General features: G+C 40.0%; 1 protein-coding gene across 1 annotated transcript in view; it reads left to right on the forward strand.

Moving 5' to 3' along the window:
- FBXO36 (F-box protein 36) overlaps positions 1 to 15,878 on the forward strand; it is an 88,272-nt gene that overhangs the window by 62,707 nt on the left and 9,687 nt on the right. Inside the window, exon 4 of the mRNA XM_042995570.1 lies at positions 10,641 to 10,813. Coding sequence (XP_042851504.1) covers positions 10,641 to 10,813 — 173 coding nt within the window. The remainder of the gene's footprint in view (positions 1 to 10,640; positions 10,814 to 15,878) is intronic.

Raw genomic sequence — 15,878 nt, forward strand, 5'->3', positions numbered from 1 at the left:
GGGTAGAGGGAGAGGGAGACCCAGAGTCTGAAGCAGACCCCAGGCTCCGAGTTGTCAGCACAGAGCTCGATGTGGAGCTTGAACCCATGACCCGTGAGATCAACACCTGAGCTGAAGTTGGACGCTTAACCAACTGAGCCACCCAGGCACCCCAGAGTTTTTTTTTTTTTTTTTTTTTTTAATTGAATCTAGAGTTCAGGGCTAACTTGACCGAGGATGGTACTTCTGTTAGCTGGCTTGAGTAGCACTGTCATGGGATACAGCACAAATGCCATCTATAATTTATTTGACCTTTATAATTATGCTAGTTTGGAAAGCATTTTAAATTGGGCGATTTGCATTATTTCAACTTTTATTCATAAAATGAGACTTCATTAATATTTTGCTGCCACCATATTTTAATTTTGAGTAATTCAAAGCTTGAGTAATTCAAAATGCCAATTACTTCACTGTTCTCTCACACACACAAAACTGTTCTCCGAAAAACTGCTGTATTAATTATACTCCATCCACCAGGATATGGTTTTCTTGCACCTTTGCCATCACTAATTAGATATTACTATTCTTTTTCATCTTTTGCAGCCAGATGGTGAAAATAGTGTCATATTTAATTAGCATTTTCCTGATAACTAGTAAGTTGAGCATCCTGTCATGTTTAATTACCATTTATATCCTTTCAGTAATTTGCCTGTCTGTATTCTTTGTCCGCTTGTCTATGAAGTTTGAATTTTTTTTTTCCTGAGACCTTAAAAAATCTGAAGAAACATCTATGGATTTTTTTTCCTCTCAGTTAAATAAATAGGAATAATCAGAAAATGAGCTATTAGAAATATTTTAAAAAACTGAGTCTAAGGCAAAAATCTGCCTATATAAACTCCACTCAAAGTGCTGATTCATGGGTTGAAGTTGAATCCAACCTAAAAATAAGTTGTTTTCCAACTTATGTCCCTTTTATAGTTGGTTGCTTTGATCTTCGAATGAGGTATAAGTAGTGGTTAAGTATTTAGGCCAATCCACAAAAATCCCTGTGATAAAACCAAATGGCTTCAACAACCGTATCTTGTGAACCAAACGACAAAGTTTCTTGTTTCTGCTGTTGCTTGTGAAAGGAAACGTGGGTGATATGGTGATGTAGTATAGACGTCAAAGAATGGAAATTCTCTTGGACATTTAGATGATTTATGAGGAAAATGGGACTGCACGTTTGAAATGGGGACTATAATGGAAAATTGACAACTCGAATAAATACTAATAATCCTGAAATATTGGCCTGTGGTCAGATTCTAAGAATATTGGTACACCGGAAATAAGAGAGTGGGAAACAGATGTTCTTACCTTATTCCCAAACCTGTGCCAGGCCCACACCATGGATCCGTGATCCATTTTCTCTGGGTTCCTTCTTCACTTAGCCTGTATCTCAGACTTTGACTTGGGACTTTATTTTCTCAGGCCTACCCACCACCTCTTAGTCAACTCCCCTCCTTCTCTCTGGCCTCTTCAATCAGCTGGTCCTTGTCTTCAGCCTGGATTTCTAGTTTCTGCCCGCCTGGGGTAGGGGTCTGTGGGTAGAGGTGGGGTAGGAGAGTGTTAGAGGCAAAAGCACTTCGAGGAAGTGTGGGAGCCTAGCTCTGGGCGACAGAGCAGGGAAAGCAGATCTGAGTAAGACTTGTTGTATTTTATTATTTTTTTATTGACTAATTTTTTGAGATAATACACATAGTAAAGCAAAAATTAAATCAGTTTAAAAAGATTTTTAAAATAGGGGCGCCTGGGTGGCTCGGTCAAATGTCCAACTCTTGATTTCAGTTTAGGTCATGGGTCTCACTCTTCATGAGTTTGAGCCCCATGTCAGGCTCCATGCTGACAGTGTAAAACCTGCTTGGGATTCTCTCTCTGTCTCTCTCTCTCAATAACGTAAATAAACTTAAAAAACAAACAATTTTAGAATAAAAGTAAGTCTCCCTCTGATCTCATGTTCAGTTCCTGTGACAACCATCAGTAACAGTTTCTTGAATATCCTTCCAGAAATGGTCTATGCATATATACAAAATATATTAACCCAAAAAGAAGAATCTTATACATTGTGTTCTATACCTTGCCCTTTAAAAGCTTTAAAATTCAGAAATATCTTAAACCTACAAAACAGAAGAGAACCCAACACCAATAACAAAAGATGTTAGCATTTGTCACATTTACTTCATTTATCCAAATTATCAAATATGTTGGTGCATCTTGCTCATAATCTCCTCTTCTTTCAATGGCTGTAGTGTCTGTAGTGCTGTTCTAGTTTTCATCCCTTGATAATGATAATTTGTGCTTTCTCCTTTTTTTTTTTCTTTGTGGCCCCTCGTTAGGGGTTTATTTGTTTTATTATTTTTTTTCAAAGAACTTTTAGCTCTGTTAATTTTCTATTTATTTATTTATTTATTTATTTATTTATTTATTATTATTTTTTTTTATTTCTAGCTGGTAACAAAGGATCAGAGAATCTACTCTAAATGGTTTTAACTTTGTTGTCATCTTTTCTCAGGGCCATATTAATCTCCCTTTATCATCCTAGTTTCATTATACATGCTGCTGAAGTGAGCACCATATTTACTTAATATCTTTTAAAAACATAAAATCATTACATATATAGCCAAATTTCTACCTCTTCCCTATTTTGCCTCCATTCCCTTCTGCGATTTTCATTTCCAAGGATATTCTATTATACATAAATAATATATACTATTTTTAGATGTTTAAAATTTTACATAAATGGCATCCTAATATATCATTTTCCAACTTTGCTTTATTATTCAACACTGGTTTTGAGATTTATTCATGTTGATGTATGTAGGTCTAGTTCATTCATCTCAGTAGTTAATGGTATTCTATTATATTATAAACCATAGTTTACTCAAACATCTCCCTTACTGAGGGTTGTTAGGTGGTTTCCACTTTTTGGCAACAGCACATCTTCATTTACCCTTGTGTAATGTGTGAATGTTTCTTTAAGTTGGGTGTGTAGAAGTGTATTTGTCAAGTTGTAGGATATGTGCCTCTTCAACTTTACCAGGGAATGACAATCTGCTCTCCAAGGGGGTTAAATCAATTTATACTCTTGTTGGCATTTTATGAGAGATGTTATTTCTTTATATTCCTACCAACATTTGCTGTAATCAGAGATACATGTTAATTTTTGCCAAACTGGGTGTGTAAATTCCCTGATTATTAATGAGGTTGAATATCTTTTCTTACATTTATTAACGATGTGGGTCTTCCCTTCTGAGAAGTGCTAATTCACTTATTTGCCTATTTCCACTTTTTGGTTGTTTATCCTTTTTTCTATTGATTGTAGGAATTTTTTTACATGCATATTTTGAATACTAAGTTTGGTTAAATGTGCTGCAGAGGTCTCACCAAGTTTTTGGTTCATCTTATCACCTTGTTTATGTGTTTTTACCCATATAGAGGTTTGCAATTTTAATGTAGTTCAAGTTTGTCAACCTCTTTTTATAAATGTTTTTGAAAATGATTTATTTATTTAAAAAAAGTTTATTTATTTATTTTGCAAGAGAGCGAGAGAGCACGGGAGGGGCAAGGGAGGGGCAGGAGAGGGGCAGAGAGAGACGGAAAGAGAGAATCCCAAGCAGGTTCCACACTGTCAGTGCAGAGCCCTCCTTGGGGCTTGATCTCACCGATCATGAGATCATGACCTGAGCTGAAATCAAGAGTCAGATGCTAACTGACCGAGCCACTCAGGCACCCCTTGTCAGTATTTTAATATATGGCTTATACTTTTGTGTTTTAAGACATCTTTCCCTTCTCTGATTTCGTGAGGATATACTCCTATTTTTAATTGAACTATCTTACAACTTGTTCCTCATATTTTAGTCTTTAACTTATCTCAAGTTTATTTTTGGCTATGATGAGATGAGAAGTTTTACGTTTTTTCTGTATTTATAGGACAGGATCTTTAGTTTGTCTCCCACCAACACTACACTGCTTTAATTACCGTCTTTATAGTAAGTTTTCTTACCTGCTAAAATGAATTCATCTTCCTCCTCCTCCTTTTCTTTACAAAAAAAGAACTGTTTACCTGTTCTTGACTTTTTACTCTGCATATGAGTTTTAAGGCCAGCTGGTAAAGCTATGCAAAGATCCCTGTTGAGATTTTAATTGGAATTGGGTGGAATTTCTAGATTTTTGAGGAGAGAATTGTCATCCTTTGGTCTTCTCAAAATGAGCATGGTATAGGTCTCCATTGATTTAGGTCTTCTTTTACGTAGAGTTTTAACGTTTTCTTCACATCGGTCTTATTTGACCTTTAAACATGTTTTGCTCAAATTCTTCCTGGGTAGTTGGTGATTTTTTTTTTTTTTTTTTTTTTTTGTAGCTATGAGTAGGATCATGTAGGGGCACTTGGGTGCCTCAGCCGGTTAAGCTTCTGACTCTTGGTTTTGGCACAGGTCATGATCTTGCAGTTTTGTGGGTTCGGGCCCCACATGAGGCTCTGAGCTGCTGGCGGTGGGCAGGGAACCTGCCTGGGATTCTCTCTCTCTCTCTCTCTCTCTCTCTCTCTGCCCCTCCCCCACCCATGCTGTCTCTGTCTCCCTCAAAATAAACACACTTTTAAAAAAAGAATAAAATCAGGTAAAAAATCCACTTTAATTCTGTTTTAAGTTTTAAAGATTAAAATTTGAAACGATTAAAATTCTGTTTTAAGATTATGTAAAACTTGGATGTGTTTCCCAAGTCAAAAGTGTAAAACAATGTACATACAGAGGTTTGGTTTCGTCCCTATCTGTTCCGCCTTTTCCTTCCCTTTCCCTGGGCTAACCGCTTGTGTTTGTTATGGCCATTTTCAGTGATTCTTTGTGCCAATATAAACAAATTCATATACATATGTGTTTGTATCCCCTTACTTGTTATACAAATGGTAGCGTTCTACCCCTACCGTTTCCACCAGTATATCCTGGAGATCACTTCGTGCCTCTAGAGATCTTCCTCCCCCTCCTCTTCCTCCTTCTTTTCTTTCACAGCTGCATAGTATTTCTTTGTGTGAATGCACCAGAATCCTAGTGATGAAATCTTGGGTTCTTTCCAATCTTGTGATAATACGAAGAGTGCCAAAATGCATAACCTTGTGCATGGGTTGTTTCATATTTAGGCAATATGTTTGTGAGATTACTGGGTCAAAAGACAAATGCGTATTAAGTCATCACTTTGAATTAATTGTTGCTGGTATACAGAGAAGCGATGCTGACCATTTTCAGTAGAATTCCTTTTTTTGTTTTACTTTTTTTTCTAAATGTTTATTTATTTTTGAGAGCGAGAGAGAGAGAGCGAGAGAGCACAGAGCCCGACGTGGGGCTCGAACTCACAAACTGCAAGATCATGACCTGAGCCGAAGTCGGACGCTTAACCGACTGAGCCACCCAGGTGCCCCTAGAATTTCTTTTTTTTTTAAATGTTTATTTAATTTGAGAGAGAGCGAGAGCAAGAGATGGTAAAGGAGAGGGGCAGAGAGAGAGGGAGAAAGAGAATCCCAAGCAGGCTCCTTGCTGTCGGCACAGAGCCCAACGTGAGGCTTGTTCTCATGAACTGTGGGGTCATGACCTGAGCTGAAATCAAGAGTTGGATGCTTAACTGACAGAGCCACCCAGGTGCCCCAATTTTCTAAGAGTTTTTATTCATAAATAGGGGTTAGAACTAACGAAATAATTTTTCTGTATTTTTGAGATGATCATTTTTCCTCCTATTTGTTTATATGGTGAATTATATTAAATAGTCTTCCAAAGTTATTGCATCCTTGGATTATCCTGGGATTAACTATCCTGGTCACAATTTATCTATTTATTTTATATATTGATAGATTGAATTTCCTAGCATTTTATTTAGAATTTTTGCCATGTATGCTCCTGATTTTCCAGATGCAAATTTTCTTCTTGCCTACCATCATTTCTAGTTTAAGCAACCTCATAATGTGAGTTGGGGGTTTCCTTCTACTTCTATTCTTTGGGACAAACTACCTAAGATATGGATTGTCTGTTCTCTGGGAGTTTATTAAAGGCTCACAAGCAGTGTAGATCTGAAGCTTTGCTTGACGGTTTTCCTCTTTAATCCAATCAGTGGTTTCAAATTTTTTACTGGTTATAGTCTCTCAGGTTTTCTTTTTCTTCTTGAGTCGGAATTGATAAATTATATATTTCTGAGGGGTTGTCCAGTAGGTCTGATTTTATGTTAGTTAGTGTAACAATATTTCTAAGTCCCTGTTGTAGCCAATTCTTCATGAGTCTTGGGCTTCACCTCCTGGGCTCTTGGTTCCATCGTCTGAGCCATCTTCCTTGTCCACAAAAGATAACCCATCTTTGCAGGTTTTGTTTTCTCAGCCTACTTCCTGCTGGTAGGAATTTGAGAGTCCAAAGTCTTTTTCCTTTTCCACTGCCTCTGACCCTTCCAGTTCAAGCTGGCAGGCGGTGTTTCTACCGGTAGAATTCTCTTAAAACTTCATGTGTTGTCTATTGCTGTTACTGGGGTTCACGCCATTAAACAAAACCACACCTACACACCTTTGTTTTTTTTGTTTTGTTTGTTTGTTTGTTTTTATTTTTATTTATTTATTAAAAAAAAATTTTAACGTTTATTTATTTTTGAGACAGAGAGAGACAAAGCATGAACAGGGGAGGGGCAGAGAGAGAGGGAGACACAGAATCTGAAACAGGCTCCAGGCTCTGAGCTGTCAGCACAGAGCCCGACGCAGGGCTCGAACTCACGGACCATGAGATCATGACCTGAGCCGAAGTCAGACGCTTAACCAACCAAGACACCCAGGCGCCCCTGTTTTTGTTTTTAGATAAGCCCTTCTTTAACTTGGTTTCTGTGCTTGCCTCCTGAGTGGCAATACCCTTCAGCTTTTTGAAATCTCTAAAATTTGACTGAATGGTTTTTAGCAAAGCATTTTCCAGCCACGCCCTCAGCTTCATCTTCAGACCATATTTTCCTGAGATTTTTCCAAATTTGACTTTTGCCTGGGAGGCGTTCCTTAATTTTTTTTTTTTAATTTTTATTATTTTTGTTTGTTTCTTTTTTTTTTTAATTTAAATTAAAAATTTTTTTTTTAATTTACATCCAAATTAGTTAGCATATAGTGCAACAATGCTTTCAGGAGTAGATTCCTTAGTGCCCCTTACCCATTTAGCCCATCTCCCCTCCCACAACCCCTCCAGTAACCCTCAGTTTGTTCTCCATATTTATGAGTCTCTTCTGTTTTGTCCCCCTCCCTGTTTTTATATTATTTTTGCTTCCCTTCCCTTATGTTCATCTGTTTTGTGTCTTAAAGTCCTCATATGAATGAAGTCATCTGATTTTTGTCTTTCTCTGACTAATTTCACTTAGCATAATACCCTCCAGTTCCATCCACATAGTTGCAAATGGCAAGATTTCATTCCTTTTGATGGCCGAGTAATACTCCATCATTTATTTATACCACACCTCCTTTATCCATTCATCCATCGATGGACATTTGGGCTCTTTCCATGCTTTGGCTATTGTTGATTGTGCTGCTATAAACATGGGGGTGCATGTGTCCCTTCAAAACAGCACACCTGTATCCCTTGGATAAATGCCTAGTAGTACAATTGCTGGGTCGTAGGGTAGTTCTATTTTTAGTTTTTTGAGGAACCTCGATACTGTTTTCCAGAGTGGCTGCACCAGCTTGCATTCCCAAGGCATTCCTTAATTTTAGCATTGTTTGCCATCTGACGAGGCACAGAATATTCTGGACCAGCAAATCCTGGCAGCTTTGTAAGAAACCTTCTTTAGCTTCTCTCTTTGCTCTCACATTTTACTTTAAGCAGCAAGAAGAAATCAGGCAGCATGTTCAACACCTTGCTTGGAAATCTACATAGCTGAATCACATCTCCTTAAGTCTGTTTCCTGCTTTGCATATCTCAGTAGGCAATAATGAACTTTCTGCCACTATATGACAAGGATCTGTCCTCCAGTTTTTAATAATATTTTCTTCACTTTCCTTTAAACTCTTGCCTATAAAGCCTCCTCAGAGTCCATCAAGCCTCTACTGACAGCTATTAATTAATTAATTATACTATTTATTGAAAGCTCTTCATCCTTGGACTTACCACCCTCCTCAAACTCATTCGGAGTTTCTGTACAATTGCCAATTTCAAAGCTACTCCCACATTGTGGGTTTCCATTATGGCACCACAACACTTGGAGGCACCCAAATTTTTATTGTCTGTTGTGTAACAAATTACCCTGAAACTTAATTGGTTAAAACAATAATAAATGTTTATTAACTCAAATGGTTTCTGTGGGTCAGGAATTTGAGAGCAGCTTAGCTCCATCGTGCGATTCAGGGTCTTGTATGGTGTCGTGTGGAGCCTCGGTCATCTGAAGGCTCGACTGGGGCTTGAGGCTCGAATCCCTTGAGGACTCACATAGATGGCTGACAAATAAGTGGTGGTTGTAGCTGGGAAGTTTCAATTTCTTTCCCCATGGGCCTGTCCAGAACACTGCTGAGCATTGTTAGCAAATGGCAGTTGGCTTCTCCCAGGGTGAGTGATCCCAGAGGCAGCAGCAAGACAGAATGCCCTCTGTCTTTTACGACCAAGACTTGGAATGTCGTTCATACACTATCCTATTGGTTACATAGGTCACCTCTAATTCAGTGTGGGAGGGAGACACAGACAAATGAGCCAGAGAAGAGAAGAGAAGAGAAGAGAATCTGTGGCGCCACCTTGGAGGCTGGTCGCCACATAGTCCAACATGAAGACAGTGATTTTGCTTTTCAAAATGGATTTTGTTTTACCTTTTTTTGTTGTTGTTATTTCGAAAGAAATAAATGTTGGTTACATACAACTGAACACAAATACTTTTATATATCATTTTGTATATCCTTTTTAATTATATATTTTATAGTATAAATACTTTTATATATCCTAAAATACTGGTATATATCCTTTTCTAGTTTTTACATTTTGGGGACTTTACTGGTAGAGAATTCCTAAAGTAAATCTGAGTCTTCATTGAACATGTTTTCCTGGCATTGTAAAATGGACCAACATCTCCAGTTATATTAAGGGATGTTTTATTGCACTCAGGGCTTCTCTTCTCCCTCCAATAAGTAAGCACCACTTTTTCCTCTTATTCTGCTGGTGGGCTAGGAGTTGTCCACAATAACTATCCTTTAGAGTTGACGGGGCTGCTTTTCCCTGAGGAAAGCCCTTGGACTTTCGAAGTGCCTTGAATTGGAACCACTTGGGATTCAGAAGCAACTAAAACCCTTAATGCCCTAGAGTGCTTGACTGACCAGTTCGGGAGAGAAATCACATATGCCTGGCTCTTCCAAGTTGCACAGTTAGAGTTTTTGCATAAATATGGTCCACACGTTGCATCCATTCTGAAATCGGAGACCCATCAACCAGTTGAATCAGTTCTGCCAACTCCTACAGGGGGCCCAGTGTTCCTGACAGCTCCATCCCGCTTGCTCCAGGAGGAATGTTCCAGGCTGAGGAAGGAAGGTGGTCCCCCAAATCTTGGGTATTTAGTCTCATGTAGAGTAGAGAGTTCTCTGTCTTTGAAGAACAGGTCTCTAGAAAGGCTAGTCATAGCGGTGCTTTCAGAGTCCGAATGGAAAACATGAGCCTCAGGAAACCAAAAACGTCCCTGCTTTGGGATCCCTGGAATCCACATGCTTATTCCATCATCACAATATTTTCCTCTCTTGTATAAGGAGGTAGCGTGCTTTCCTTCCTTCTTCCCTTCCTTCCTACCTAGATTTAAAAGAATTACACTGGTAATACAGGTTTATTGTAGAAATATTAGAAAACACAAATAAACAAAAGGAAGCGAAGTGAAAGTCACCATCCAGATTTAACCACGTTAAAATTTGAATATATATCCTTCCAAACATTGAAGGTTTCTCAGGGTTAAAAAAAGAACCAAGCTAGTACTTTCTTGCACTGAACATGCTTAGGTAGGACTATTATGTGGGCTGATTCTTTGTGAACTTTTCCCTAACTTGGAAATGACTGAAAAAGTATACAAAATATTAGGCAAAAGTTAACACAATTTTCATGAAATAGCCACCTATTTTCCTCTTTCTATTTTTTTCCCCCTATTATGTAAAGATGGGGATGAAAGAAGGTAAAGAGGAAAGAAGAAAGTTTGGTGGAGAAACACGTTTAACAATGAGAGAAGAAAAATCAACTCAAATGAAGAGATTTTAACATGTTTCGGGCCAAACAGGGGAGAGGGAGGGTGGCAGAAAACCCACGTGGACCAGCATCTTTGCCCAGTCAGGGATGAGGCTAAGGAAGGCACTGAGACTAGTGAAGTCAGCTGTCTGAATTGGTGCTGATGAAATCAAGGGATGCAGTTCATCACTGCGTTCAACAGCGAGTGTCCCTCAAAGGTTCTGATCTCACCGCGGAGACAGCGGTTGGAAACAAATGTCTCACAAAGGCATATCACGAGTCCCAGAGGCAGCTTGGTGACAGTAGGAATGACTTGGTCTAATCCAACATTACCCCCCGGGGGGAAGAATGCCCTAAAGCCCGTCTTACTGATACAGGTCGTGGTTTTTACCTGACTGCACATGATAACCTTGTTGGTTTGTTGGTTTCTTTGAATTGCAGTTCAAATTGCCTTAATATTTGGTGCAAGAGTATTAGACTATGTCTTCAATTTATGTGAAGGTAAATTTGACTTCCTTGAACGGCTCTCAGACAATTTGCTCCTGAGTATCATTTCTTATCTGGATCTTGAAGATATTGCCAGGCTTTCTCAAACATCACGCAGATTTGCAAAGGTAACAGATAATTATTTTGTGTCTATAAAGGTTTTTCCTTGTGCTTCCTCAAAGTTTTAATTTTTTCTTTCTTTTCTCTTTATTCTTCCTTTCCTTTCCTTTGCTTTCCTTTCCTTTGCTTTCCTTTCCTTTCCTTCCCTTCCCTTCCCTTCCTTTCCTTCCTTCCTCCCTTCCTCCCTCCCTCCCTTCCTTCCTTCCTTCCTTCTTCTCTTTTTAAACATAGCAGTGGTTTATTGTTTGCATTTATTTTAGCAAGCATTTGTTGAATACTTAATCATGAGCACTGTTTTAAGCACAGAGGCAGCAGAGGTGAAAAAACATTATTCCTGCCCTCCAGAAATTTACAGTCTAATAGGACAGATCCAAACAAATACAAATTATTACAATTTAGTGTCAACAGTTCAACAAGGGATGCGTGTATGAGGTACAAAGACAGTGCAAAGTCATTTCCTCTGCCAGGCTTCACAGAAAGGGTTATTTTATCTGGGTTTTCGGGAGGAAAATAAGAGTTCACCAGGTGGTCTGGAAGACTAGGGGCATTTCAGGTCAAGGGGCATTCCAAGTTCAGGCAGAGGCATGGCCACATGAAAGAATAAGGTAAGTAGTGGCTGCCCCTTATGTACCTCCATTTCTTCCACTAACTGTCCTTTGCAGAATTATCTATGCACGGTGTGGATGGTTTTGGAGAATTGTTCTTCATGATGTTCTCATGAACAGGTTCTTCAGCCTGTTCTCCATGCCCCAGGCTGACCAAATGGACTCTCTCACTACTCTGAATCCTCAGCAGAATGACACGAGATCAGAAGACACGCTTGGTGCAATGTCAGGGCCTTGATGCAACCATTATTGGTTCCTCTCCCTGGATCCTGGAAGGTGCCTTGGTTCCTGCCCCTTTAGCTCTTCTTAGACACTCATACTGTCCTTCCATTAAATCCTTTTTCGGCTGAAATTAATCAGCCAAAATTTCTTCTTGAAATGGAAGAAACCTAGCTTAGTGTTTAGTTACAATATACTGGGGCACAATGACCATTTATAAAAGAGCATGCAACGTTTCCCAGATGACTTAAATCATAATCTTTTTTTTAAGACAGTATTCATCTATTTTTATTTTATTTTATTGTATCTTATTTTATTTTACTTTGTTTCATTTCGTTTCATCTCATTTCTATTTTATTTTATTTTATTTTATTTTATTTTATTTTATTTTATTTTATTTTATTAAATAAGCTCCACACCCAATGTGGGGCTTGAACTCAGGACCCTGAGATCAAGAGCTGCATGCTCTACCGACTGAGCCAGCCGGGCGCCCCTAAATCATAATAATCTTATTATCTAGAGAGCCAATGCTTTTTTCACAATCATGCCATAATATTTCTTGATTTTCGTATATTAATTTAAAATAATATGTTTGATATTATTTGATGTATCCCCTTTGAGAATAAAAGCATATATTTTTTACTGGGTTTTCCCCCTAAAAATGGAGAGCCAGAAGCAAGTGTTAGAGCAGTCACTGTATATTTTTTTGCCATTAAAAAGTGTATTAACGTGAAGGTCGGCTGCTGATAAGAAGCTGATTATTCATACTTTCGGTGCAGAAGAATCTAAAATACATAAAATGTACTAGTGGGGATCTATGGAAAGCTTTTGCTAGGGCCTGTGCTTGTTCCTGAAATGAAATGGAAGAATTTGACAGAAAATGGCAGCAACTGCAGTGTCTTCTGGAATTATTCCTTGTGCTGAGCACCTGTCGTCCTTCTAGGTTTTCTCACTTCCACTCTCGATTACTCTCCCTCTCAGTGTCCTGCCATTATTTCAGTGCGGTCTTGGAAATACCCTCCGTAATTTACCTGCTGCTCTAAAGTAAGGCTTTTCTAGGTTGCTGATTTCAGCTCTCAGTATCCTTGCAGAGCAGAATTATTAGGAGACGGAGCCTGGTCCAAGGCTGCTGCTGTTTTTCTTTCCAAGCAATATTCACCACTCATTTCTATCTTCGGTCTACATTTTATCTGGACACCATTTACTTACTTTTCACTTGCATTTAGAAACGATTTTTATTTACCTGTTTGTCCTATCATTTATTTACTACATTATCTTATTAGTGAAAAGAAAAAACCTTCCTTTTCCAATTCCTGCGGACAAATTTATTAGCAAGTTATTTGTGACTGCGTCCAACCCTTTCCTCTGATCTCGGGGAGGGAGGTGTTCCTCTCTTGTGCGAGGCCCGGGCCACCTGCCACCTGGCTCCAAAGTCCAACCTGGGGAACTTCAGTCTGTCGCTCATCTCCTTTCTCTTCTGTGTTGTTGCTGCTGTTTTTAAAAGCATTTTCTGTTTATAAATAATTTTAGATCTGTAAGTGTCGCAAAGGCAATACAGAGGGTTCGCATATGCTAACATCTTACGTAACCGGGACATTTATCAAAACTAAAGCAATTAATATTGATATAATACTGTTATGGGATAGCCATAGACTTTATTCGTATTTCATCGTTTTTTCCACTAATGTTCTTTTGCCGTTCCAGGATCCAGTCTGGGATACTATGTTGCATTTAGTTCCTATCTTGAAATCTTTCTTTCAATTGTTTTTTCCTCTCGGTGCATTAATTTTCTCAAATCAGTCTTCATCCTGCAGAAACCAAAAACTCTTGACTCTATTTGTAGCCAATCTCTTTCCTCTCCTCCTTGGGAAAACAAAACAAAACAGTTTACAGAACAATTCACCCTCAGCGAACTAGCGTCATCAATAGAAGTGAGATTGTATAATCCATGATGAAATGAGAACAGTAAGTAAATGAGATATGAAGAGCTGGTTATCAGGCTAAATTTATTCCATTTAAATGATCGTCCTTTCTTGGAGGTTAGGCCTTCCTATCCTGGGGAGAGTTAAAATGCCCCCCCTTTTTTTGTATTAAATAGTGACCTTAAAATGTGATCATTTTAACAAATTATCCTTATTGGAAAAATAAAAAAATTGGCTACCTTATTTTGGTTCTTAATTTTGTTTCTAGAAATTTCACTGGTCTTCCAGCAGCCTAAGTATTCCAAATGCCACTAGTCCACGGTCACCCTACCTCATCGTCTGTTCCCTCCTCTATCCGTGCCTCCTAAATATCCCTGGCCTCGTTCACAGTAACCCTCTCCTTGTCGCATCTAAAGGACCTATTTCGGGCCTTCCTCTTCCTGACCCATCTCTGCTTCCAGGATTCTCTGCTGGGTTTTCTCGTGGCCATCCCTTCACTGGCCTGTCTTCCATGCGTGGCCGTAAAATGCACTGCAGTCATGTCACTATCCTGCTTGGTGACCCTTAGTGACTTCCCGTCATTTCCTGAACGAGGTCCAGACTTTTAGCTGCCACATCAGGCAATGGTGCCCTGGCCTTGCCTCCTGCCCATGGCCCCAACCAGGTAAATTATTTGCAGCTCTCTTGCGCGCTGTTCCCTCTTCCAGGAAAGTCCTCCTTCGGACCCACCACTCTTAACAGCCACCATCTGCTCTTGCTCTGATTCCATGTTGACCCAACCACAGGGCTTCCGTGGGTACGCACCTGAAAGTCTGGCTGCCGGATGATTATATTTCTCAGGGTAAAACAAGGGGCATCCTCTGGGAGCTTGGCTAACACGAGCACACCCCTGAGGGGTAAATCCGAGGCCAGGGGGTATGGGAAGGTCAGCCCGAGGGCCAGCCCTGGGATTGCTAGGAGCTCATTTAAGGTCATGCTGCCACAGGGGACCTGCCTGGGGGCCTGCTGGCTTGCCCCAGGTGGCACCAGACCTTGACGGTATCCTTTTTCTGCAAACTGCAGCAGATTAGACTCAAAGAACGTCCCCCTCAGCTAGACGAGACACTGAAGCCCAGACAGCACAGGGACAATGGTGACCGGTATATTCATCTTGGTTGTGCCTCGGGAACAGTTACAGGCTCCCTATGACCGTGATTCCCAAGTCTGCCAAGTAGGCGAGGCACCTAGGGAGCAGGTGAAAATAGAGGGGCTAGGCCCACACCCCGAGGGGGGGGTAGGCGGGTCTGAGGTGGACCCAGCATCCGTGCTCTTGATGTGTTTGCTTATATTTACAGCAGCCCAATTCTGAGTTCAGTCCAAGAATTTGACCGGCTGATTTTAAAATGGTACATATAGGAGCACCTGGGTGGCTCAGTTGGTTGAGCCTCCGACTTCAGCTCAGGTCATGATCTCACAGTTCATGAGTTCGAGCCCACATCGCTGCTGTTAGCCCAGAGCCTGCTTCAGATCCTCTGTCCCCTTCTCTCTCTACCCCTCCCCAACTCGAGCTCCCCCCCCCCCGCCACCCAAAAGATAAATAAAACATTAAAAAAAGCTACAGATAAAAGGTCTCTAAAAGGCTGGAAGTTAGGGGTGGGTGGGTGGGTGGGTGGGGTATTTTCCTATCTTTACTGTGTACAGGTATTGTGGGGTGTTTTGCTTCGATTATTATGCAAGAAGAATCTTAAGTGATTATGGCTCATTACACTATTCATTTCTATTTGTAATTCACTCTTTTCCCTTATTGGAGTACTTTTAGAGTAGGATGAGAGTATAGGGAAGTATAAAAGTAAACAGTCCTGGCTGCTTTCTGCTCAAAACCGAGTGTGGTGGTGTCCTGACAGACAGCTGGGTTCTGTTCTTCGATCAGCCACTTCCCACTATGAGCCGTGGGCAGCGCCCTTATCCTTTCAGAGCCTTAATTTCCCCCTTTGTAAAAGGAGAGGTCTTAACCAGTTAAGCCCTGGGATCCCTTTCAACTTTCAGATAGCATCGTGTGTTAAGTTCATGCACCACCGCCAGGGGGAGCTAACTCCACGATTAGCTGTGCCTTGGATCAAAGCCCCTGGAACAATAGTCATGATGTAGACCTTGTGTTTTTCAGCCTGGCATCTCCCAAGCTAAGAGCCCCAGGACTTGGGAGGCTTAGATGAGGGTATTTTGTAGACTAATTTGTAGTATAAGACAAATCGTAAATATTTCCAATATAAAATATGAGTCACGAATGGAGTTACACTGGTGGAGATTTCAGCTCTCTTTTGAGAATTCTTTTCTTTTCCTCCAAACCT

The sequence above is a fragment of the Panthera tigris genome, chromosome C1 (assembly GCF_018350195.1).
Source record: "Panthera tigris isolate Pti1 chromosome C1, P.tigris_Pti1_mat1.1, whole genome shotgun sequence".
Lineage (NCBI taxonomy): Eukaryota > Metazoa > Chordata > Mammalia > Carnivora > Felidae > Panthera > Panthera tigris.